The sequence below is a fragment of the Solenopsis invicta genome, chromosome 12 (genome assembly GCF_016802725.1).
Source record: "Solenopsis invicta isolate M01_SB chromosome 12, UNIL_Sinv_3.0, whole genome shotgun sequence".
NCBI classification, from domain to species: domain Eukaryota; kingdom Metazoa; phylum Arthropoda; class Insecta; order Hymenoptera; family Formicidae; genus Solenopsis; species Solenopsis invicta.
The window spans coordinates 15,847,597-15,870,028 of record NC_052675.1 but is presented as its reverse complement, the minus strand read 5'-3'; the positions used below and the strand labels follow the sequence as shown (position 1 = coordinate 15,870,028).

Below are 22,432 nucleotides of genomic sequence, written 5' to 3'. Positions count from 1 at the left end.
ATATATTTTTTTTTCTCAGCGTATAAGATACATGTTACCTAAATTTCTGTCGTCAGTCTATTTCATTTCGATCGCAATAAATACTACTTGAGATTCTCCACATTCTATAAAATTAAGGTTGTGGCATGTTTTACGAGCAATCGCTTCTCCCGAAAAGTGGATCTTTCGGGGCGAGGAGAGTCATTCCGAGGCCCTAAGTGCAAGACTTTATCGTGTGAAATTGCACATACGGAGAAAATTAAGGCAAAGTGAAAGAAAGCGCTAGCTGCCGGGCTAACCCTCGACCATTAGATTCTCCCAAAAAGAGAAAGAGAGAGAGAAAGAGGCAAGGATAAGTTCGGACTATCAATTACATCAACCCAATTTCGGAGCTTACTTTACGCCGAATCGAATCCGGCTAGCCTGCTAAATTTGTTACGCTAACGAGCGTTGCACTCGTCGAGCTACCGCCGCTGTGTGTAACTTTTTGTTTAGTTGGCTATGAAAATAAACGCGAATTACGACGTTCGTTAACTCGATCGGCGGCTATCACGGGTCGATAGTTCGCGTATGCAGCGCGCATCTCGCGTTGCTAAGTTAGGATAGTGCAGTCGTCTGCGAAGTTTCCATGAGGATGAACATGTAATTGGATAGTATGTGCATGTATATTTATTTACATGTGTTCTAATATAATTAAGATCAGTAATTGATAATTAAGACGTAAAAACGCTACACGATTCTTCTCAATCGTTTCATTTCTAACAGTGCATTACAGCGCCGCCGTGTAAGCATTAATCAGTGAAAACTTACTGTGTGACTCGCAGTGCTGTACTTGTAACTGGGATCATCAGTGATTATTCACTGTCTTTCAGTGATTCCGCTTAAGAGTATTCTTACTGATCGGAATCAGTGTATTATCACTGAAAAACAGTGCGTATATCACTGATTCATGTAGTTATAAGTATAGCACTGAAATCAGATTGTTTACTATCTTTCAGTGAACAATACACTGATTTCGATTTAGAGAGCTTATTATATAGCTTGATAAAAAAATTTAAGTTAGTTTAAAACAGTGTATCACAAAGAATGTCACTTGGTGAACATTTAAGTTTTATCGGCACGGTTAAGTTTTAACCGTTTCCTATGTGATATAAGATGTGATGTCAGATGTCGCTATTGATACGATACGTAAAACATTCACTTATAACAAATCACCTATATCCTAAATAGTTTTTATAAATATATATTTAAATATTTATACTGTCCATCGAAAAACATAAAAATTGTATTCACATCTTTAATTAGAAAATTCTAATTTTGATTTCTAATACATAATAAAATATTGATTTTATATCTATATTATTATATGCATAAATTAATTTTTTTAATATATTTATTTTTTTAAATTTCTTCTTATAAAAAATGTGCTATAAACCAGCTTAAAAGTTTTGTGTTAAGATCAGCTTGATCTTTTAATAGTCTTATTTTGTTTTTGATTGTATTAGTTTTAATTTGTTTATCATTAATATGTAACATATCTTTCACAGTATGTACCACAGAGGATAACTTGCTCGTTTTTAATTCCGTTTCAGTTTCAAGTTACAAATACAGAATACGCAGATTTGAAATTGTGTAACTTCTGAAGGTTCTCTGTGATTCCTACATTATTCGTTGTTGGCCAAATACAAACACGGTAAAATAATCTCGTGCACATTTTTTATATCAATATTTTATTATTTCAATTTTTATTAAAATTTGCATTAATGTATTATTATATATTTTTATATAAAAAATAATCTACGTTGAGTAAATTAATATTTTTTAAAATTAATTAAATTAAAGTTAATTGCTTATAAAATTAATTTACGTTATAAATTATATGAACAAACAACTAACTAGTTAAAAGTTATGTTAAAATTAAATTAAGTTAATTTTGAAACACATTGTTCACATTAAATAAGAAATTCGTTAGCTTATTATGCTCAAAAGAATTATATAATCTATATACATCAAACAAATTTAATATTTTATTTGCAAATTAAATTTATATGAAATAACAAATAAAAAATACGAAAGAAATGCTTTTAAATGTGGGAATGTTTTTGTATGAATTGTATCTTTTATAATTTTTTCTTTTATATACATGTAGATAAATTTTTAACTTAGGAAAAAAGTTAATAATAAATAATTTTTTTTTAAATAAGTAGTTAAAGTTAAAAACTAAATTATTTATAATTAATTAGATTAAATTAAGTTTTTTATTATTTAACTTTATTATTTAACGTTTCATTTTTTAACTACCCAACTTTGATAATAACACAGACCAGCATATAAAAACGTGAAAAATAATATGTAACAGCAGCAGATATCATAACAATCATGTTGGTCGGTAGATGGCGACGATGGTTTGTCTGACAACCAGACAGCTGGTATTGGCGCCTTTTATGCATCCGCTTGAATGAGAAAACATTTTTTAATTTTTCTGACTAGTCGGGATCGATTTAAAAACGTATAAGTGTAGTTACTTGCTACTTTGCTCTTATATGTTGAAATTTCTTATGTATTTTATCTTGAATGGGAATTTCTGCATTACCATAATCAATTGAAATGGCATAGCCATTTGCAATTCCTTTAATAGGCAATAATTGGAGCAAGCCAACTTTTCCGAAAATAATGTCTTAATCCTCAATTAAATTGTCTGTCTAGTTACTTGATAACTAACTGATGATTAATTGTGTAACTTGATTTAGTATAATTTAATAACGGATTTTTATCATTACCTTTTGTAAAAGTGGAACAAGTAACGATTACTATTGTTCTGGCCAGACATTTTCTTCAATCCATTGAATATAATGGGAAACTCTAGTATAAACACCGGGGATCCCCATCGCGCAGCCCTCATCGAAACTGGTGACGCCGATTATTTGGAAGACGCACTTGCTATTAGAATGTATTATTTGCAGAGGACCTTCAAAATATACTTCGCATGTGTCGTTTTTAATACCACTAGCACAGACCATAGTCAGTGTAACTCCATACGGAACTGCTCGGGAAGTCCCGTATTTTTGTCTACATTGTAAATTGTCTACCAAATTCACTTGACCTTTTTGCAGGCTGTCACTCAGCTCTCCGCCTGAAAACACATAATTTAAATAGATTTTATACAAATCTATAATTAATAATAAAGGGTTTTCCCTCTAATAGAATTTTTTAGTAGAAATTCCTAATAAATGTAATTCTGTTTCACATCTAAATTTTTAAAATTATTTAACTTTACGAGCTTTATATCTTTTTTAGAATCCCACAATTCCACAAATTTCAAGTTTTCGTGTGAGAAATTACTAGATAGTAATCTACTTACTGTATTCAGTGACGCCCCAACCACTAACCCAAGCCTGTCTAGGTAGAATAGAATATTGCTGGTAAAGACACGCGGGTCGAATAAATTTGCTAAAAGTGACGGGGTTCATGAGCAGTATCAAAGCTATGTCCGCATACATCGCAGGTGGCTCATAATCTGGATGTCTTATACTGCGTTTGATAGCAACCGTGATGCCTGCTGTATCCGTTAACTTGTGAAAGCCTATCCTTGCGTGAGTTGGACCACCGCTACAATAAGATACATGGTAAAGAATTAGTTTTGTTAGTTATTTCTCATAAATAACTGCAAGATCAATTTTATAGATATCTAGTTCAGTAATTTCTAATATATTTGAACTAAAAAATCAACATGGACTTCTAAAATTTTATAACTTCTTTCAAGCTGTAAAATATCCCAATCAAGACAATTTGTAACTGCTATATAATTTGGGAATATTTTATATAACAAATATTTTGTGATTTTTATATCATAATTACTTGTATATATTGCTTTCTTTTATATAATATAAATGTGCTAATGCTACATATTGTTTACACAACAAGTATGTGATACTTCAATATATAAAATTTAAACATTAAAAGTTGTATAGACGATATATAAAAAAGTAGTTAATTTAAAGATGATATAAATGTACCTTCATCATTACTTTTGAAAAAGGGCGAAATTATAATATAACGGCACATAGCAATTTTCACATTATATAAAATATGATATTGAAACTTATAGCTATTATAGTGAACACATGACTGTGTCAACTGGGATGTCGTGTCATGTTGAAGGAGCACTACGGAAATAGTTTTAAAGAATATTTTGGAATTTTGAGATTTTATCTGATCTATCTTTGTATCGATCTGATGAGTGAAAAGCAATAGAAATGTTTTTTTGTCTGAATTCTTAAGTTCTTTAGTTTGAAGTGAAAAAAAATTACAGAAGTGTACCTGTTTCCATGAGTGCAATGTGCAGCGGTAAGTACCCATGTATGAGAAATCAATGTGCCGCCGCAAAACAACTCGAACTGGGGAAATAGTTGACCCAGAGCGACCATGTGAGGAAACTCGCCAGGACGGGTTTCCTCGCCACCAATCACCAATTGATTCACAGTACCCTCGCAATTTTTAACCACCTTGGTTGCACTTGGCTTGGAACCATCCAAAGACGATACCCAGATCACGCCAGCAAGTTCTTCTATAAATTCCTGACATTCTAAAATTTATTTTATCGATTATTATAGTTTATGTTGCATATATAAGTCTTTTGAATATATGCAGAAAAATAAATCATCAAAATGAATCATCAGACTAAAGTGTGTTTAAGTATAGCCTGTTACATTATAAACACATATTTTAGTAAATTCTACAATTTTTACATTTTGGTATCTATAAATTTTTTTAATCCTACAAGTTCTTGAAACATATAATTATATTTTACGTACTGCGTTCTGATACCGATTGCTCATCTGAATCAAATGTGGAATATCGGTCCTGGATTGAAACTGGAGTAGGAGTAGACGTATGACCTGTAAAATTATTATTAATGCACCAGACTAAAGTGTGTCTAAGCGCATGGCCTGTTACATTATAAACATATATTTTAGTAAATTCTGCAATTTTTACATTTCTATATCTGTAAATTTTTTAATCCTACAAGTTCTTGAAATATAGAATTATACATATTTATGTACTACCTTGTAAACTATTTCTTAAGCATATGTATTATCTTCATTTTATTTTATATTTAATTTACAACATACTTTTAGAAAATTTAGATTTGCCAATATAAAAACTTTAAAATCGGAATATTTCAAGAAAATGTAAATAACAGAATCAGAGAATATAAAAATCTCCTTTTATAAGAAATTCTGTACACATCACTATACAATGAATATTCTTGACCGTATTCAAAATTTACATACATCGATTTAATAATAATATCGACAATCGTAAAAAACAACTGCAACAACAATAATGCAATAGGAACGCTATTTAACAGTGCAAAATAATCCAGTTGACGATGAATAAGTTGACTTGAAACAATTATTAACGACAATCCTGATTTGTTTCTACCTGTGGATAGAACAGAGGCCACATCGAGTGTCAGAAAGATTACAACGCAGAATTTCGCTAGGTCCAGACGCAAATCCATCACTGAAGAGGAACACGTGAAATGCACACAAGAATATCGAGTATTCGATGTCAATACATTTGACGACAGACATAAAGTACTGCGACGATTAACGGCTATAGAATCTGCGTGCGTCTCTCTCTTCCATCTCTCCCTCCTAATTTTACAGAGAATGGGAGAAGACAATAAGAAAAAAAAGTATAAAGACATGAAGAGGAGAAGAGAGATACGTGGAAAATCAGAGTGGGGAGCGGTCTTAAGCGGTAGTAGGATCATGACCTTCTATCAAAGATTTCATTATTTACAATATTGACACAATTATGGAAATTTATAATCATTATGTCAATGTAATTTTAGAAAATTAATCTATGTAGATGCAATGAAAGATTTAATTGTAATTTCTTATATGACATAATATTTTTACCATATATATTATTAATAGCTGATTATAAATTTTGCTGGTTTAATTATTGAATTTGCTTTGAAACGAAGATTGTCCTTGCCTCGTAACATTTTTGGGACTAAGAAAAAGGAAAGGAAAGAAGGATATAGACGCGGACTAACATTTGTCAAGGATAAGTATGAAATGAGTATTGTTCAGCTTCGATCAACGTTTGATTGATCAATTAGGAATCTCCAAGTCTGACAATTGGTCGAAGCGAATAAACAGTCTGTATATTCCGTAAAAATTGACATTCATATAAGAAGATATCGTAAAGCAGGAAAAAAGCAAGCAAATCAGGCAATACCAAAACACAGAAATATAAGAAATAATACTTGTAAAATGAAAAATGTACACAAAGGCAATATTAAGCAATAACAACGTAAAAATAAATTATTACTAAATTATAAATTTATGATGCACATTATGCTGTTATACATTACGCATCATAAGTTGTGAGTATGTAGAGATATATACATCTTTTATAATTAAATTTCTTTTAATACACCACTTCATCTTTTTCATTCAATTTAATTAAATTGGTTAAAATACATAATTCAGTAAAAAAAAATTTTAATAATTTTAATAAAAAATAGATCAAAATATTTTTGACAAATATGTTTAAAGAAATTTTTTTGCAATTTTTGAACACGTTTGATTAAATAAAATGATTAAAATGATAATGTTAAGCAACATTATTTCGTAGTTGATACAAGCTTTAAATAAATTTCAATCAAGATTATGTTTCATAGTTGGTTAGTTTATCCGCTTTGCGAAAACGAGTTTTCACAGCGTTATGCATATCAGAATAATGATTATGCGTAGCTTCTTTCTAGCAAAAAAAAAAATTACCTAATCATATTTTGCTTCATCAACAGAAATAGTTTCTTTTACAATATGATTTAAGTTACATAATTTTCGCATAATGCCATGGTCTAGGACTCTAGCAGCACTCCAGTCTCATTATGTAAAAAAAGAGACAACGCATCAAAAGGTGGAATAAAAAAAACTATTAAATTAAAAAAAAATTTATCAAAATTTTTATATGAAATAAAAAATACGAAAAAAATGTTTTTAAATGTGAGAATGTATTTTTACTTTTTATAATTTTGTTTTACATAGGTAAATTTTTGGGAAAAAAGTTAACAAAATTGTTTTTTTAAAAATAATTAGTTAAAGTTGAAAATTAAATAATTTATAATTAATTAAGTTAAATTAAGTTTTTCATTTTTTAATTTTATTATTTAACATTTAATTTTTAACTCTAATAACCAACTCTAATAGACCAACATATGAAAACGTGAAAAATAATATTTAACAGCAGCAGATACCATCACGATCATGTTATTCGGTAGATGGCGACGATGGTTTGTCTAACAACCAGACAGCTGGCATGGGCGCCTTTTACGCACCCGCTTGAATGGGAGAACCAGCCGGCAGCTCGGCGACTGGTTGTCGGACCGGCCGGCACTTCGCGTACCATCGTCGCGGCGCACGGTACGTTCGCACAGACGTGCGCCGTCGTTTCGCGCGTTTTCCGCGTCCCTTTCTGCGATTCAACCGTAAAAAAAAAAGATTCGCGCGTAAGAATCTCACAAGTGGCGGCATTTTCGAGGGATCTATCGCGATGCCGATTATCGAAATTTGAACGTCGGTTCGTGACGCGCCGCGTGTTGCCTCGATCTTTTGTGATCCGACAGGAGTGCGGAGTGAAAGTGCCGGGAGAATTAAAAAAAAAAAAAAAAAATCGAGAGAAACAAGTTGCGGTGACGCGATAGAAGGGTATAACAGTGACGGGAGGAAATCGGCGGCACACCAGTGAGAGCAGCATGAGGTGCCGACGGAACGGAGTATCCGCGGAATTCGGCCGATCTCGCGGATCGGCGTGCAGCGATGCGGTGCTCCGGTGATGAGGGGGAGTCGACGCTGAAGTGTGTTATGCGCGAGTGCGGCCGCTCAGGAGTACCCAACTATCCAGCAGCAGCTGCTGCAAGCCGCTGGCACCGCCGTCGTCGTCGTCGTCGTCGTCGTCGTGATGCCGTTCGTGATGCGGAAGCTGGAGCCGCGGCACGTGTGCCGCGGCCACGTGCCGGCGGGCTCGCACCCGGGCTGGCCGGTGGGCGCCGAGCTCGAGGCGGTGGCGAACGGCGCCCTCACCAGCACCCTCAAGCAGCTGGCCTCCCTCCTGATTGTCGCGGAGGACATCTTCGCGGGCCTCACCGTTGAGCTGGCCCAGGTCGCCGAGAGAAGCGGGCATCTACGTCGCAAGCTCGACAAGGTCGAGGAGCGACTCGCCACCGTCGATCCCAAGAAGATACCAGTCCGTGAGTATTTCGAGTGATTTATTTGCCTCACTGGATCTTAATTCTCGATTAATCGATAAACGACAGATTCGATCGGCTTGTCCGGTGGCCGCGAATCTTATCGGCGCGATGCGCAATTACTATGGTGCTTCGAGAGATAGCGAAATTGGCGCTTGTTAGTTCTTTCGATCGCCAGACAGTGATTGCCGGCGTATATAAAGATTAAATTATCTGAGAGCACGAGGAGTGGGGGAGAACGACTATTGCTATGCTCGTAGCGTGACCATGGAAACGCTGTTTCAAAGTAACTGCCGTTGAATAAAGTTAGAAACTAAGCAAATCGCCGCAGGGAGTGGACGCTGCAAAGCGAAGAAAACCGTCGAAGGAACGCACGCTCACACTCAAATTGCTCCAATTTCGCGAGACAGCTCTCGATAGTTACGATACTTTTCCGCGTGAAACTCGAGACGAAACTTCTTCAAATGTTTACACTTCTATATGTCGCGTTTGTCTTCGAGCTTGACTCAACCGGATAGGAGCTTTGACTAGTTTTTGCTCTTGTACATTCCAATTCCTTTAGCGAAAATTCAACGAAAGTGTCGCTTCTTCGTGAGACGGTCGTGTAAACTTGCTATTTTCTGGTGGCGCTATTATTTAGATAGGTGATTCTTTTACCTGTCAGTCATCAAAGAGGTGCTAAGAAGCGACATGCGTCCGATTTCACGGTGGTTCGATTGCGAAGGCAAGACGAAGAATAAACAAGAATGAGGAAAGAAAGGCACGTAGCGGAGAAGCTTTATAAGGAAAACATCCTTGGTTACCTGGCCTACACCGTGGGAAACGCTTTGCGAGCTGTCCCAAAACCGAGATTTCACCTGGGCAGGGTATATTAGCTCCTAAGGATGGAAGCATAAAGAGTTCCTTATTCTCGGTCTAAGCATTTATCTCTCAGCGACAAGAAACAGAAGACCTAAAAATGAGGTTACAAGGACCATTAATGAGTCGTTTCAAGATATCAAAGCTATTCACTTCAATCTCTGAAGATGTAATTAGTGGCAGATTATATTTGAGCTTAACGGTTGTAAGAGGTCTATAGAATATCTATGGAATAACAAATCTTTAATCACGCTGCAGCTAAAAGTTCAAGAAGAGAAATATATAAATTAGTTAGGTCGTTAAATTATCAATTTAATACGAGGATTTTTAATAGCGGAGTGACCAGTTTGTGAGTTGGAATCTCACACGTAAAATATATGAAAGTAAGGATTTAGAAATAGGTCTATCATATAAAAAGAATTACGTGAGTTGTTTAAATTTTTTTACATTGAGTGAACGTTTTTCCTATTTACGGCGCTTATAAAAAGATAGAGGCCAGTTGGATAATCACGAGACGTAACATTGTTAAAGTCCCTTCGTCGGATTTACCATTTGAAAGGATTAGTTATAAATTCCGGTCACGCCTGAACGCGGCAGCGATTGAGGAGCGCAATTGAAAGGCCGGTGGAAAAAGTTCTCACCGAAATTGCTTCAACTCTAGTTTAAGTATCATCGGCGGCGCCGCCCGCGAGAAATTAACGTCAGGTTTGACTTGGAGTCGCTTTTTACGACGCGCGCGATGTCCGTTACTCCGAACAGCCGTAAAGTCAAGAAAACCACTATTTATCGCCGCGCGTTTCCGTCTTGAAAACAACAATGCACTTTTCCTTTTGAAACTAACGCCGATATCTCTAAAGCCTGTTCATCCTTTCCATTATTCCATGAATTGCATCTTTACAAATATTTAATTGCAATAAAAATTAAAAGAGAAATCTCTCTCTCTCTCTGATATTTTATTTTCATTTTTGTTATATTAAATCTAAAGATTAAAAATACACACACCGCACTCATACTTTTCTTAGCGTGTTGTTACAAAATTAAACTAAATTTATTATATATAAAATACTATGTTAATTCTCTTTAATTTACGTCAAATGAGAAAATGGTTTTGCGACACAACAAGTTGCTTCGATTTGCAAATAATTAAATCGCTCTTAGAATCTGAGATCAGAAATCGCGATTATGTTGCCAAGAATGTTGTTTATGGCGAAATGTCGCAGTGGGGGGTGAATGTTCATTCCATGGCTTCCATCGGCAAACAGCTGAGGCTTCTTTCTGCGTCCCGACCGAGGGAGGATGCGCCATCCACCCCTTAGGGATCGTTCGTTCGGCCTCGTAAACGCCTATAGGAAAGGAACCCGCGCTTTTTTTTCCGACCTCTCCGTACCGTCAGTCCCAAGTCCTGCAAAGACGCTACTCGCTGAGACAGCTGACTCAGGTAATCGGCCGCACAAACGACGCCGGGTCTCGGATTCTTCCCCGCGGGTCGGTGGGAATTTTAATTCCCAAGGGTGAAACAGGCTCCGTCGCCGCCGGGAAGAAGCAGATAAAATAACGTCTGCCGGGTGTAATTTAATGCCGGTGCGCGCGTTTATACGTCTCAAATGTATTCGATTTGTGCGGGGGAGAGCGCAATATTCGCTTATCAAAATTTATTTTAGCTGAAAAATATTTTATTTAAGCCCTTACCCTCGATCTCTCGAGTGCTGTACTTCACTTATATACTCGTAAGTACGCAATAACTCTCCACGACAATCGAGTCAACATATTATTATTTTTTTTTATTTTATATTTATATATGGAATTACCATGCACCGTGACGCTTTGAAAGATTATTAAGACGTCGTTGCGGCACGATTTAATAATTTATTACGTCCGCTAGATAATATTCCTGTGCGCCGCCAACATTTAACGTAACTTCTCCCGAAGCTACACGAGAGCCGCGCGGTTGAAAGTATGGCTAGCCTTGAACCTTCAGGCTCAAGTATCTCGCCAGGGATATCACGGATCCTGGTGAAATCAGAATTTACGTTCTCGAGGGGACACCGAGGCCGTGACGAGAGGAGAGGGGAAGAGCGAAAGAGAGAAGGAGAAAGGGAGAATATTGACATAAACATATCACTTACATTACTAGCCTCGCAAATAAACTACACAAATAAACTATACAATTTTATGGATGGTACTCCTGGAGTCACGGAGAATTCCTCATAAATAAATGCATTACTTGTAAATACATGATTACGAGGTTCTACCTGGTTAAAAAGAAACAAACTAATTAAAATTATTGGTAACATTTTTGTTACATGCAATAAATATACTTCCAAAATCAATGTTTAACGAAGTGATTAACCCTAAAGTGCTACAGTGAGTGAATTTTTACCCAGATGCTAATTCAAATTTTGATAGTTTAAAATAATATTTACTGAAATTTTTTACATTAAAATGATGTTAATTTATAAATTACAAATTAATAAATATATGAAAATCCGTGCCCTCAAAATTTGAATTCAATAAATTAAAGGCTAATGAGCAAACTAAATCGGATTGATAATTATAACAATGGTTTAATAAATATAAACATAAACAGCAAACAGTTTCGACTGTATAATTCAATCATTTTCAGCGACGTGAAATATCCCAAATAATAATACAGTTAAATTGAATTTGTTAATTTAGTTATTTTAACATTTTGCACTTTATAAAAGTAGAAAAAAATCTTAAAAGTGTAAAAAAATGTTTATTCATAGGAGTGAATTTTTCCAGAGTAGTATTCGTCAGAAAAATATGCGTAGTATTCCAAGATTAAACTCAAAAAATATATAAGTCGTAGTAGTAAGACAAAAGTATGTAAATTTTTTACTTTAGTTACCTAAGAGACAAACGGGTTGTTTATACATCAAACAATGGCGTGAATAGTCTGTTAGACAAACGTGTATGAATTTAGGATCATAATATTGACTTCGGAAATCTAATATCGTTAATGTGGCTCTGCAATATCGCGTCGTGCGCGTCGAGAGGATAGCAGTCGACCGGCTTCTGCGGAAATGGCCATACGCAGGATGTGGTTCGACCTGGTCGAGCAGGTTCACCAGCACTCCGAACTACGCGAGCGAACGGTTAGTTTGATGAGCCTCCCAGGAAGGCTATCCGGCCCTGTGAAATAACATTCTTCTTCCGATTCGCTGTATTGACAGCTGTCTTTTACTTTTCTTGTACTTGGAGAAACTTTTTCATTACGTGGAGAGATAGCGCGACGAAGCAAATGGTTCTTTCTTTTTTAAACATTCACTAGGGTTATCACGCATTCTTTCGGTCAGATATATTAGCTTTCACTTTTAATGCTGCATTTAGAAACATGACGACAATTTGTTATTTTTATCACATTGTGTTGTTTCCATCGAGGATGGAATGCCCGTCCAGAGAAACGTTTGAATGAAATTTTCACTTTCACACATTTTATTACCCGGCTTTTTATCTAGTATTAAACACGAAACTACCGTGCGCTTTCCTCTGGGTAAATATTTCAAATTTACTGTGTTGCCAATTTAGGCATAGTGTACGAGAACCTTGTAATCGAGCCTCTGCTACCCTGCTGAAATAATCATATTTTAATGAAGATATTAATTCATAAGCACGTTGTGCAACGTTTCCTCTTTTAAATGCATGATGAGACATGGAAATTTTCATGCAGCCGCGGTAAAAGTGCATACGCCTCATGTTTAAATTATTCATAAAAGATTAATTCAACTCTTCTAACTAAATTAATTAATCTAGCACATGTTAAATTATTTTTAAATCCTCATTTTTAAATCACTCATAAAAGATTAATTCAACTACTCTAATTAAATCAACTAATCTAACGCAAGTTAAATTAAATTTTAAATATGGGATGTGCAGAACGAAATCGATCATTTTTGAAGTTCCACTTTCTCTGAGAGATTATCAAATTATCAATTATCAAATTTTTATAAATAAATGTTTCAAAATTATTACAAATATATAATTTATAAAATAAAACTACAGATATAGCTACACTATTAATGCATTTTTTAGAATCTTGTGATAGTTGTGTACCTATACAGCACAACATTTCAAAAACATTATAAAATATTGCTGCAATGTTCATCAACATTGCAACAATGGTAAAATGTTCACTTTAGAAATATTTATGCGTAATGTTGCAGCAACACATATAATACTGAATTAACATTGCTGCAATATTGCTGAAACATTGTAGCAATATTGCTGTGCATTGTGCTGCATGGATAATTTTCTTTTGATAACATTAAATATGGTAACGTTTCGTTGCTACTTGAGAGTTAAAGAGTTCCTCGCGTCAGCTGTTGGCTTGAATTTTCCCCTTTCTACTCCGTGAACCCCGCTGTGGATATCAAGCATGGACCCCGTGTACGTACGAATAATAACGACGCGCGGACGGAAATAAAAGTTGGTCGCGTCGGGCGCAACGGTCCTCGGCTGCAGCCGCGTCTCCGGTTTTTCACCACCCCTCGTCGCTGCTACCTTTATTTCCTCTCCCGGCTTCTTATACTTACTTCCGGTTGCCAGCTGGCATCGAAGAACAGGAGGGGGGCTCATCGAGGGGTGACGCAGGGCACGGGAGAGGTAGGCATCTAGATCCAAGGGGACTTTTCCCGCTTAATTTTAGCCGGCTTGACACCGAGGCACGTGCTCCGAATAAAACTGCTCTTTACCGCGTTAGCGTACATCACTATGAAAAAAAGTTCGTCCCTAGGCGATAAGATTTTCCGCTCAAATATCGACAAGGTATATATTGACTTATCTACGGTGCGGCATCGTTAGAAAGCGAAATGTGTGAAAATATTCCGAAAAAGATCCGTAGAAATCCTAAAAAAATATGTTAAAAGAGATACTTCAATATTTATTCGTATATCATTAATCAATATCTAAATATTAACATAAGTATCTGGCTCGTTATTTTAAACGAAAACTAATCAATAAGTCAAAATAGGCCAAGAAAATATTTAATATATAGCTAGAAAAATCACAAATAATAAAATAGCAAAACAATCCTATTAGAAAATAATATTTTTTAAATGTTTTTTTAAATATTTAAAAAACGTTATAATAAAGAATAAATATTTAAAAAACATTGTCTGCTGATGGGGAAGTTTCAAGTTTACTTCGTTTTCTTCAGTCGCAAAAACATAATAAAATTTAATTAACGGCTAAAATTAAGCGCAATGATATTAACTTTATTAGCCGTTAAATGTATATCTAAATGGCAAATATTTATTTAGTTTTCCACAAACCTCACAGATAACCAGGTCACGAATATTTGACAGTTATGTTAATTGAAAAAGAAAAAAACAAGGAGGATTTAAAGCGAATAATCATGACGATTAAATTAATGGCAATTTTTAACGGGTGCATAATGATAATATTTTTACAACATAAGCAAGATCGACGCGTGTTGCGACCGATGACTCTTAATCGCGTTTATCTTTCTCACGGTAACCGTAAAAAGACAACTCTCTTGCGGAGAAATAATGAGCACGGCTCACGGACGCGAGGAATTTCTCTTTCGAGCTCGTGTTATTCTTTTCCCTTTTTTTTTCTTTTTGGAGATAGCAAGTATATTTCCTCGAGCAGCCACTTTAACCCTCCTCATCTTACACCACGTGCTCGTAAGACGGGAACAGATGCCCCTTGATGATCACAGAGTATTTTCGGTGGTCACGATTTCTGTCTTGGGAACGAAACTAAACGCAAATCAAGCTAGACTCCACTTTGGGACTTTCTCGCAGCTGCAGCCAGTCTTTCCTCGCAATTCTAGGAATGCCAGGTATGTTAACAAGAATTCTGGAAAGCGACAGATTTAAAAAAAAGAAATCCGAGGCAGACGTTAATTAGTGATAAATAATGTTGCTTTCTCCCGAAATTGAATATTTCTAATTCATAACGCGCGATTTCATAATACTTTGTGGAATTTTTCCGTCCGTTTCTATCGCCCATTCCATCCCCAGTTTCGTAACTCGAATACCGGTTTCGGGCGACCTTTCGGCGCGCCCAGGTATACCCATCGAACGACCCGATCGTTCCCCGCCGACGTTTTCGAAGAATTCGCGGAATGGGACTATCGACGTCGCAATCGCCATCGCTATTTCTCAACGCGTTTCCGCGATTCTACGCGTGTACAGACGCATCGCAGCCAGCGTCCGATCCGCGAGTCGTGTAATCATCAATCAGTCGCGTAAGGAGCGAGAGAGTTGGTGGAAAAGCAACGTGGGGGCGAACCTATCATTGGTTAATTAATCATCGCGACTCGCACACACCTGCCCTCGCGCGTTACGAACCTATTATTAAGTACCACTCGCCTATATCTACCTGCCATAGCCCTTTCGTGACCTTTGACTCCTCTCCTAGAGAAAAGATAGAAAGAGCAGAGGCAATTTCGATGTACAGTTAGTAGTCCGCAAATTCCGGTTGATCGTCGATTTTATTTTCCCATCTCTGTCACAATTATGATATTTTATAACTGCCGCAGTTTGATATTACATATTTAACATTGATATAATTAAAAAGTATTAAACAGTTAAAATATTAATAATCATAAATAAAATTCAACACAAACGTAATTATGTAAAATAATCTTGGACCAAAAAGAAATACCTTTCTATAAAAATTGAAACAAATTGATTAATTAAACGTTTATTGTATCTTTACGTAGGTATTAGAATAGATTAGAACAGTTTGCGTTATATCTAAAATTTTTGTAAATGTAAAAATTTACATAAATTTAAATTACTTATACAAAACGGACGAGCTGTCTTATAACGGTTCCTCGCGGCTTTTTATCTGTAATGCATGTAGCGCGCGATAGAAAGAGGAATTTCTAACCACCCATCGCCTGCATTTCGATTGAAATGCCACGTCGTGGACGTTACGTTATCGCACGATTATCCCACGAGAGAGTAACGACCCCGTTACTCAAACGTTTCTGTTTACGATTCACGTACGCGCCGATGATAACACTGCGTTTTACTGAACGGCTGATGAGTGTGCTGGCGTCAAGCTTTACGTGACGAATGCATCGTCGGCCTCTGAAGCATGATTTTTGTACAAATACCAGTCCACCACTTAACTTCAATAGAGAACGATATTCTAATCGTATTAGATCTTTTGCAGTTTCTCTGCGCTGCATGTTTCATGAGGAAACATTTCCATCCTTGTATGATAAGATCACGTGCGAAAACAGTCCGAGAGAATTGAAGAAAAATACATCCATCTTACAATAAGATATATAAATTTTTACAATTTATGCCAATATTTATGTAGCTCATTTAAAGGTATGCAAATTTTTACATAAATTATTTGTGCTAAATTCTTTCTTATAAATAAATAAACATATTTATATTTATGCGAGAATATTCTTACGAATATTTACATTATCTTATGTATTTTTAAATTCGGTACAATGGAAATCAAGGCAAGAAATGATTTTTTTCTTATGTTGGCGGCAAACGCCAACGGTTTGGTTGGACTCTTTATTCTTATTTTTTGTTACGGCAGAAATGCTATCAATAGATATCGTTTCTCATCGTTTATCCTGCCGCAAGAAAGCATCGAACGATTGAACGATGCAATGATTATAAACGATCTAAATGAGCGGAGAAGAACCTTTAGACGTCACTTAGAAGTGAACAGCGTGAACAAGTCGACGTTAAGAACGTCCAAACGGACTAAACTTATTATGGACCGCTTTATAGATTGTCAATTATACTTAACTTAATAGAAGTTGCCCTTTCAACTTATCGCTTGAAACGTTTAGCGCCGTACTTGGAAAATCTCATCTTATTAATTCCGTTATTTTAACGCAAACATTCTCATTCAAACGTCTTCCCGTCGTATGAAAATTACATCAATAGAAGCATCATTTATTAGCACTTTGCGCAATTAAGTCCTAGAATGCGAGTGTGAGATGATAATATACTGGCGAATTGATCGTAGCAGGATTAAATATAAAATTTCTCCCCACTCAGAGATGATTAACATGTTTGATGATTAAAAATGGCGAGAAATCGATTTCTACTTAAATTTGTAAGGATTTTTGATTCCCGAGAAATTATGTAATCGTAAAGCTCATAAACTTTCTGAACAAGAACTGGCAAAAGTGGCAGATATAAAGATGCGTTTCAGCATGGCAAGTCGATCCGCTGCATCTCACGAGTGCATTTATTTAAGCGATCGTCGGTGAGCAATTGTTAAGACGCGTCGCGTGATACGATACAATTATTGCTTACGTAACGCGGATGTGGGGCAAGCAGGAATTCCACCGGGAAACCTTTAGCGAGTGCAGCATGCCTCGTCCTTCGGCGACGCATGTGCCTCGGAGAGAACGCGTCACCATGAGAAGTGCCGATTACATCAAGTATTACGACCGACGCGAACGCACATGCTATCGTTCGTACGAGATAATCACGACCAGTCTCCTCGATCGTTCGCTCACTATCTACGCTATAATTCCTCCGGACCGTGGCGTGGAAATGAACTGCTCGACGCGACGACGTTTCTGTCGAAGGCAGATCGCGCACCGCCGTACAACCGCGTTATTGGACTAGTTTCGCACAAATTGCCTTATAAAAAAGGACAGTTGATAACCTTGTGATATCTTGGACTCGACAACGTATGCAAATATTATGGAATGCGCATGCTGTACAATACCGGTATTCATCGTTAGTCTATCGCTTGTTACGTCGACTGCGATTTATAATTGCACGCCTGTGCTTTTTATTTTTCTGCGATGCTATTTCTGCATTAGATACTTCTGATTGAAGAACAGGGATAAGGCAATCCTGACACGCGTTAGTAACGACTTATCGTTATATAAAATTAACGTTAAATAATTATATAATATTTGTGCTTAGAATTATATTTGAAAGGAATTTGGAAAAAAATTTTAGAAACAATATTATTAGTTTACTAAGAATTAAAGCTACGACCGTTTGGGTTGGGATAACAAGAGTCTTCAATGGAAATAATACAATGGAGATATAAAACAATAAAAAAAAAGAAAGGCGCTCGATTAAAAAACGAATCATCGTTGATTCAAAATTCTCAACTCTATTCGAGTTCGAAACATTTTATGTTCGTAAATGAATGGAATGGAATTCAATGTAATTCGATTCGATCTGTTCATACACCTCTAGTAAGCGTTAAGATTTATGATTCGTTGTTAAAGGATCGACGATCCATTGGCGAAGGGAAGAGCTCGACCCATCGAGGGCACTTTGGTCGCCATTATCTGTACGGCGAAACAGAATATCTCGCCATTTATCCGGCATCGTCGTGATCCCGGCTCACATTTATCCCCTCGCGCTGCCCTGCCATATCGTCCAATTGCATCGCTCGCTGATCGATTTATTGCGTTTCGGGGATTCGCGACTGCACGGCCGGTGCGCTGTACGATTTACAGTGTCGTTCGCGGTATCTGGCGCGAATCGCGATCCCGCGGCTCGCTCCTCGCGCCGATAATTGGCCGGCTTCTCACCTCGCCCCGACGCTAAAGTGCACCTAACGACTCTTCGGTCTCGGTGCATCGTGCGCGATCATGATTAGCGAGTTGGTCTCTCTCCCGACCATGCGATTAACGTCGTTAATCTTCTTAGTCTTTAATCGAAGGAATAAATAAGAAGATTGACGCTCTAAGCGACGTCAGACTCTTGCTCCAGAAAGGAAATGCCGACGTTGACGCAGCTAATAAATAATTTACCTAATAGAACGTACGTGTTTCGAAATAAATTTCGTAATTATGGTTTTTAAAATTATTACGTTAATTAAGAGGTAATTGTTTTAAAGAACGTTAATGAACAACACTTTCTGGATTTCTTTCTTCATTCTCCTTTTCTCAATTGCTCGAAAGGAAGTGGGATTGACCAGTTGCAAAACTTGCAAGCCGTATGGTTGCGCTAGTATTACCTAATGGATGCACACCTCGCATAAGGAAGACATTCTGTTCCCCTCGGGGTACACTTCCGCGCGCCATTCGTTATGTTCTCGAGTGCCTGGTTGCTCGGCTCGGTGGACTCTGTTTAAAAGAATCGGTTGGTCGGTCGGTCGGTCGGTCGCTTGGTCGATGAGTCGAAGTGTCGAGGCCATTGAGACACGACGTGAACAATACGGAATCTGGCTGGGACCAGAGTCTCGAGTCCTTGGGCGCGGCGCTGACTGACGTTACAAAGAGCCGTCTCGCCGTATCTCCCCAAATAACTTGACGGTGCCGTTAAAAGGCCTCGCCTTTGTCTCCGCTCCGTGATGGCTCTGTTTCGGGGGTAGGAAAGTTTCGCGGACGAATCGTTTAACGCGGCCGCGCTAACCGACTTATCGCGACTTAACTCCGAAACTATAACCGACGCCCGCATTGCGGAACGGCGGGTTCTGTTACGGTAGATATCATTTGCCGGTTTCGCCCTGTACCACGTTAATTAGAACGAGGCTTTATTGCATTTATTTCCGGCCGGTGAGCGCGATTTTCTTCGGAGTTAATTTGCGCGGATATTTCAATCGCGAGGATTCCTAGTAGCGATATTGTTACTTTATTTTTTCTTATTATTATATTTATTATTAATTGTTTAATATATATTAGATTATATTTTATCATTTCCATATACAAATAACAAATTTATATTCAAGGCTCTTTTTGCAATCTATGTCTTTAAAGAATAAAGAATATATAATTTATATATCAAGTTTTTCATAAATTACAATGTAATCTTAAATTTGCAAAAATATAAATTTAAAACATAAATTTTGTTTTTAAAAATCTCATAATATTGTTATAAATATAATAATACTTATAAAGTATAATAATGCTTATAAAAATTTAAATTATTAATTTAAAATTTTTTTATCATACATTATCATAAAAGCGGATTTTTCAAGATTAATCTAACCGTAAATCCAAGCTATGATCATGACCATATTAAATTATCACGATCAATTACATAAAGTTAGCATCAAACACGCGTGCATTTCTATCGCCCCACGCTTGCCCACGCGGAAGCGCATAACGTCAACTTAATTGCCAGGCAATTACATAATTGTCATTGATCCTTTCGCGATTATCTCGTTATACGCGTCTTTCCCGCGTGAATATACACGCACGTATACGCGCTTGAAACGGTAAACGGATACCCGCGTTCTATACAACCACGCTCGAACGTTTCTTTTTCTCTCGTTCTCTCTTTCTCATTCTATTTCTTTTTCTCTCTTTCGATACTTTCCGTTTCCGTATCGCCGAAGCGTAGCAATTGCAGTTCGTTTGTAGCACTATCCTTATCCGATTTTATTCGTTAGAGCGATTTCTCGTCCTGCAACTCGCAACAGGCAATTAAGCGCCGCCGTGAGAACGGTGACAGGAAATTTTCATTGCAAAAGGATTTTTCTGAATGGGCTTTTGTCTAGGAAGATATGACGAATTTTTTCTAGGAAGAGATAAGATCGATCTCCACAAAGTAATTAAACGAACGTTGTGATAAATGAGCTGTTGGTTCCTTGTGGTAACAATGGACGCTCCATCCATCGGCAATGGATACGATTGTGATCGCAGGGTGGAGCAATTGATGAAGATGAGTAATCTTAATTTAGCGTTCTTTTCCAGGTGCGGCACGCGATAATGTATGTGGGAGATAATGCTGATGCGTTAGAATTGTGAAATTTGATTTCTATCTATAAGACTCATTCATAATTGCGATGTGAGCTGTATAAATTCGACTGCTTTATTGAGGCGCGCATTCGATCGCAAGGAAAACGGACGTTAAATTATAATTAAATTATAATTAAATTATAAAATATTAATGATATTAACGAAATTGAAATAAAATATTCATGAATGGAAAGAATATTTATTATTTCGCATATATTTACAAATTTGTGCGAGACGTGTTTGTTACTTTGTTTTATATAGATTTGCATTTAAATATTTAATGTGTAATTTTACTTATATTTGGTTTTATTATTATTAGTCTGTGACAATAAATTGAATAATTATCGACGCGAGAATCATTTATAAAGAATGTTATCTATTAAAGCATGACAGGAAAATTAAATCTCACGAGTTTTAATATCCGTGTCAGAGAGAACGGCATTCTGCGGCGTTTGTGGTGCCTTTTGTTTTCTATATCCTCTCTAGAGAGCCCGCAGCGCCAGGTGTATCGGAAGATCGCATGTCTCTTCAGATTTCCTGCTGTCCGTCATTATAAAAAACTATTATTTGCAACTATCTCAAGAGAGAGAGAGAGAGAGAGAGAGAGAGAGATTCGTAAAACGTCTACAAGACAGCTTGTGACAACGTTAGCTTTTATAAATTTAGATTTCGGTGTTTAGATCTCGATATATTTTTGACGAATGTATTTCGTGCATTGCGTTGTGGGAAAACGATGAGAAGCGTGTGTGTACAAATCTGTTGCGCGTGTTGAAAACCGATTGCGAGGAGAACGTTAAAAAACGAACGCGGGGCCGCAGGTGACTGTATCAGCAACGGGCCGGGAGCCGCACACGCAGATGCACGTACCTACGTGAGCACGAGTTATCAGGTGTTTCCCACAAGCAACGGACTAAATGCACCTGCTGCCTGGTAAGCGCGGAACGAAGTCAATGTACGCCGAGCGCTCACACTCGGATTTCGTCGACGGCGTTACGAAGCTGTTATGCAAAGTGGAACTAAGTGGCGTTTACCGCAAATCGAGTAATGGCAAGCGCGGCGGTTTGATTCGCCGCCCATGGATCTTCGCGAGAAAAAATTTCAGAACTTGAGGCAGGAAAACTAGGGAATTTTTCAGCAATTAAAATTATGCAAAATAATGATTACTTATTTCTGGCTTAAAGTGCGAAAGAAGTTAAGTGTCTTCTCTCTAAAACGAATTCTTTTGGAAATGTGTGAAGAGATTTTCATCTGATCTTCATTTAAAATTTTAATTATATACAGTAGTTTCTGTATCTAACTAAATTAACCCTTAATTACAAAACGTAAACTGGGCTCAATTGTCAATTATTGTAGATATACGTTCTCTGAATATCATTGTTGTTGCGAGAAATGGTATCAAGTGACTTGGTGATCGATCTGGCTAGGACGAAATGTAGGGACGAAATCCGGGGTTCAAGGCCTGGCCGGGAGAATATTTTTCGTAACAGAGTTTTCACTTCTTCCAGAGTGAAGGGATCTTATGAGATACTGTATTAGCATTGAAGAGTAATATAAAATTGACTTGTCAATTTAATTCTGTGATATTACTTATTCTGATTCAATCGAAGAGCTGTGTTTGAATTTTGAATCCGAAAGTAGCGGCAGAC

The 22,432-nt window shown here is 36.8% G+C and overlaps 2 protein-coding genes across 2 annotated transcripts in view; one reads left to right on the top strand and one right to left on the bottom strand.

Moving 5' to 3' along the window:
* Positions 1-2,228: 2,228 nt before the first annotated feature.
* On the bottom strand, positions 2,229-5,630 carry LOC105196026 (serine protease snake). Its single transcript, XM_011161744.3, has 6 exons — positions 5,425-5,630; positions 4,794-4,877; positions 4,300-4,564; positions 3,341-3,588; positions 2,760-3,112; positions 2,229-2,432 (listed from the first exon to the last, which is right to left on the bottom strand). Exons 1-5 carry the CDS (start codon positions 5,501-5,503, stop codon positions 2,790-2,792), a joined length of 999 nt encoding a protein of 332 aa, XP_011160046.2. The 5' UTR covers positions 5,504-5,630; the 3' UTR covers positions 2,229-2,432; positions 2,760-2,789.
* A 1,751-nt stretch (positions 5,631-7,381) lies between these two features.
* The window catches only part of LOC105196027, a 99,503-nt gene continuing 84,452 nt past the window's right edge, over positions 7,382-22,432 (top strand). The window contains exon 1 of the mRNA XM_011161746.3: positions 7,382-8,248. Within this exon, the coding sequence (XP_011160048.1) occupies positions 7,960-8,248 (289 nt within the window). The 5' untranslated portion in view covers positions 7,382-7,959. The remainder of the gene's footprint in view (positions 8,249-22,432) is intronic.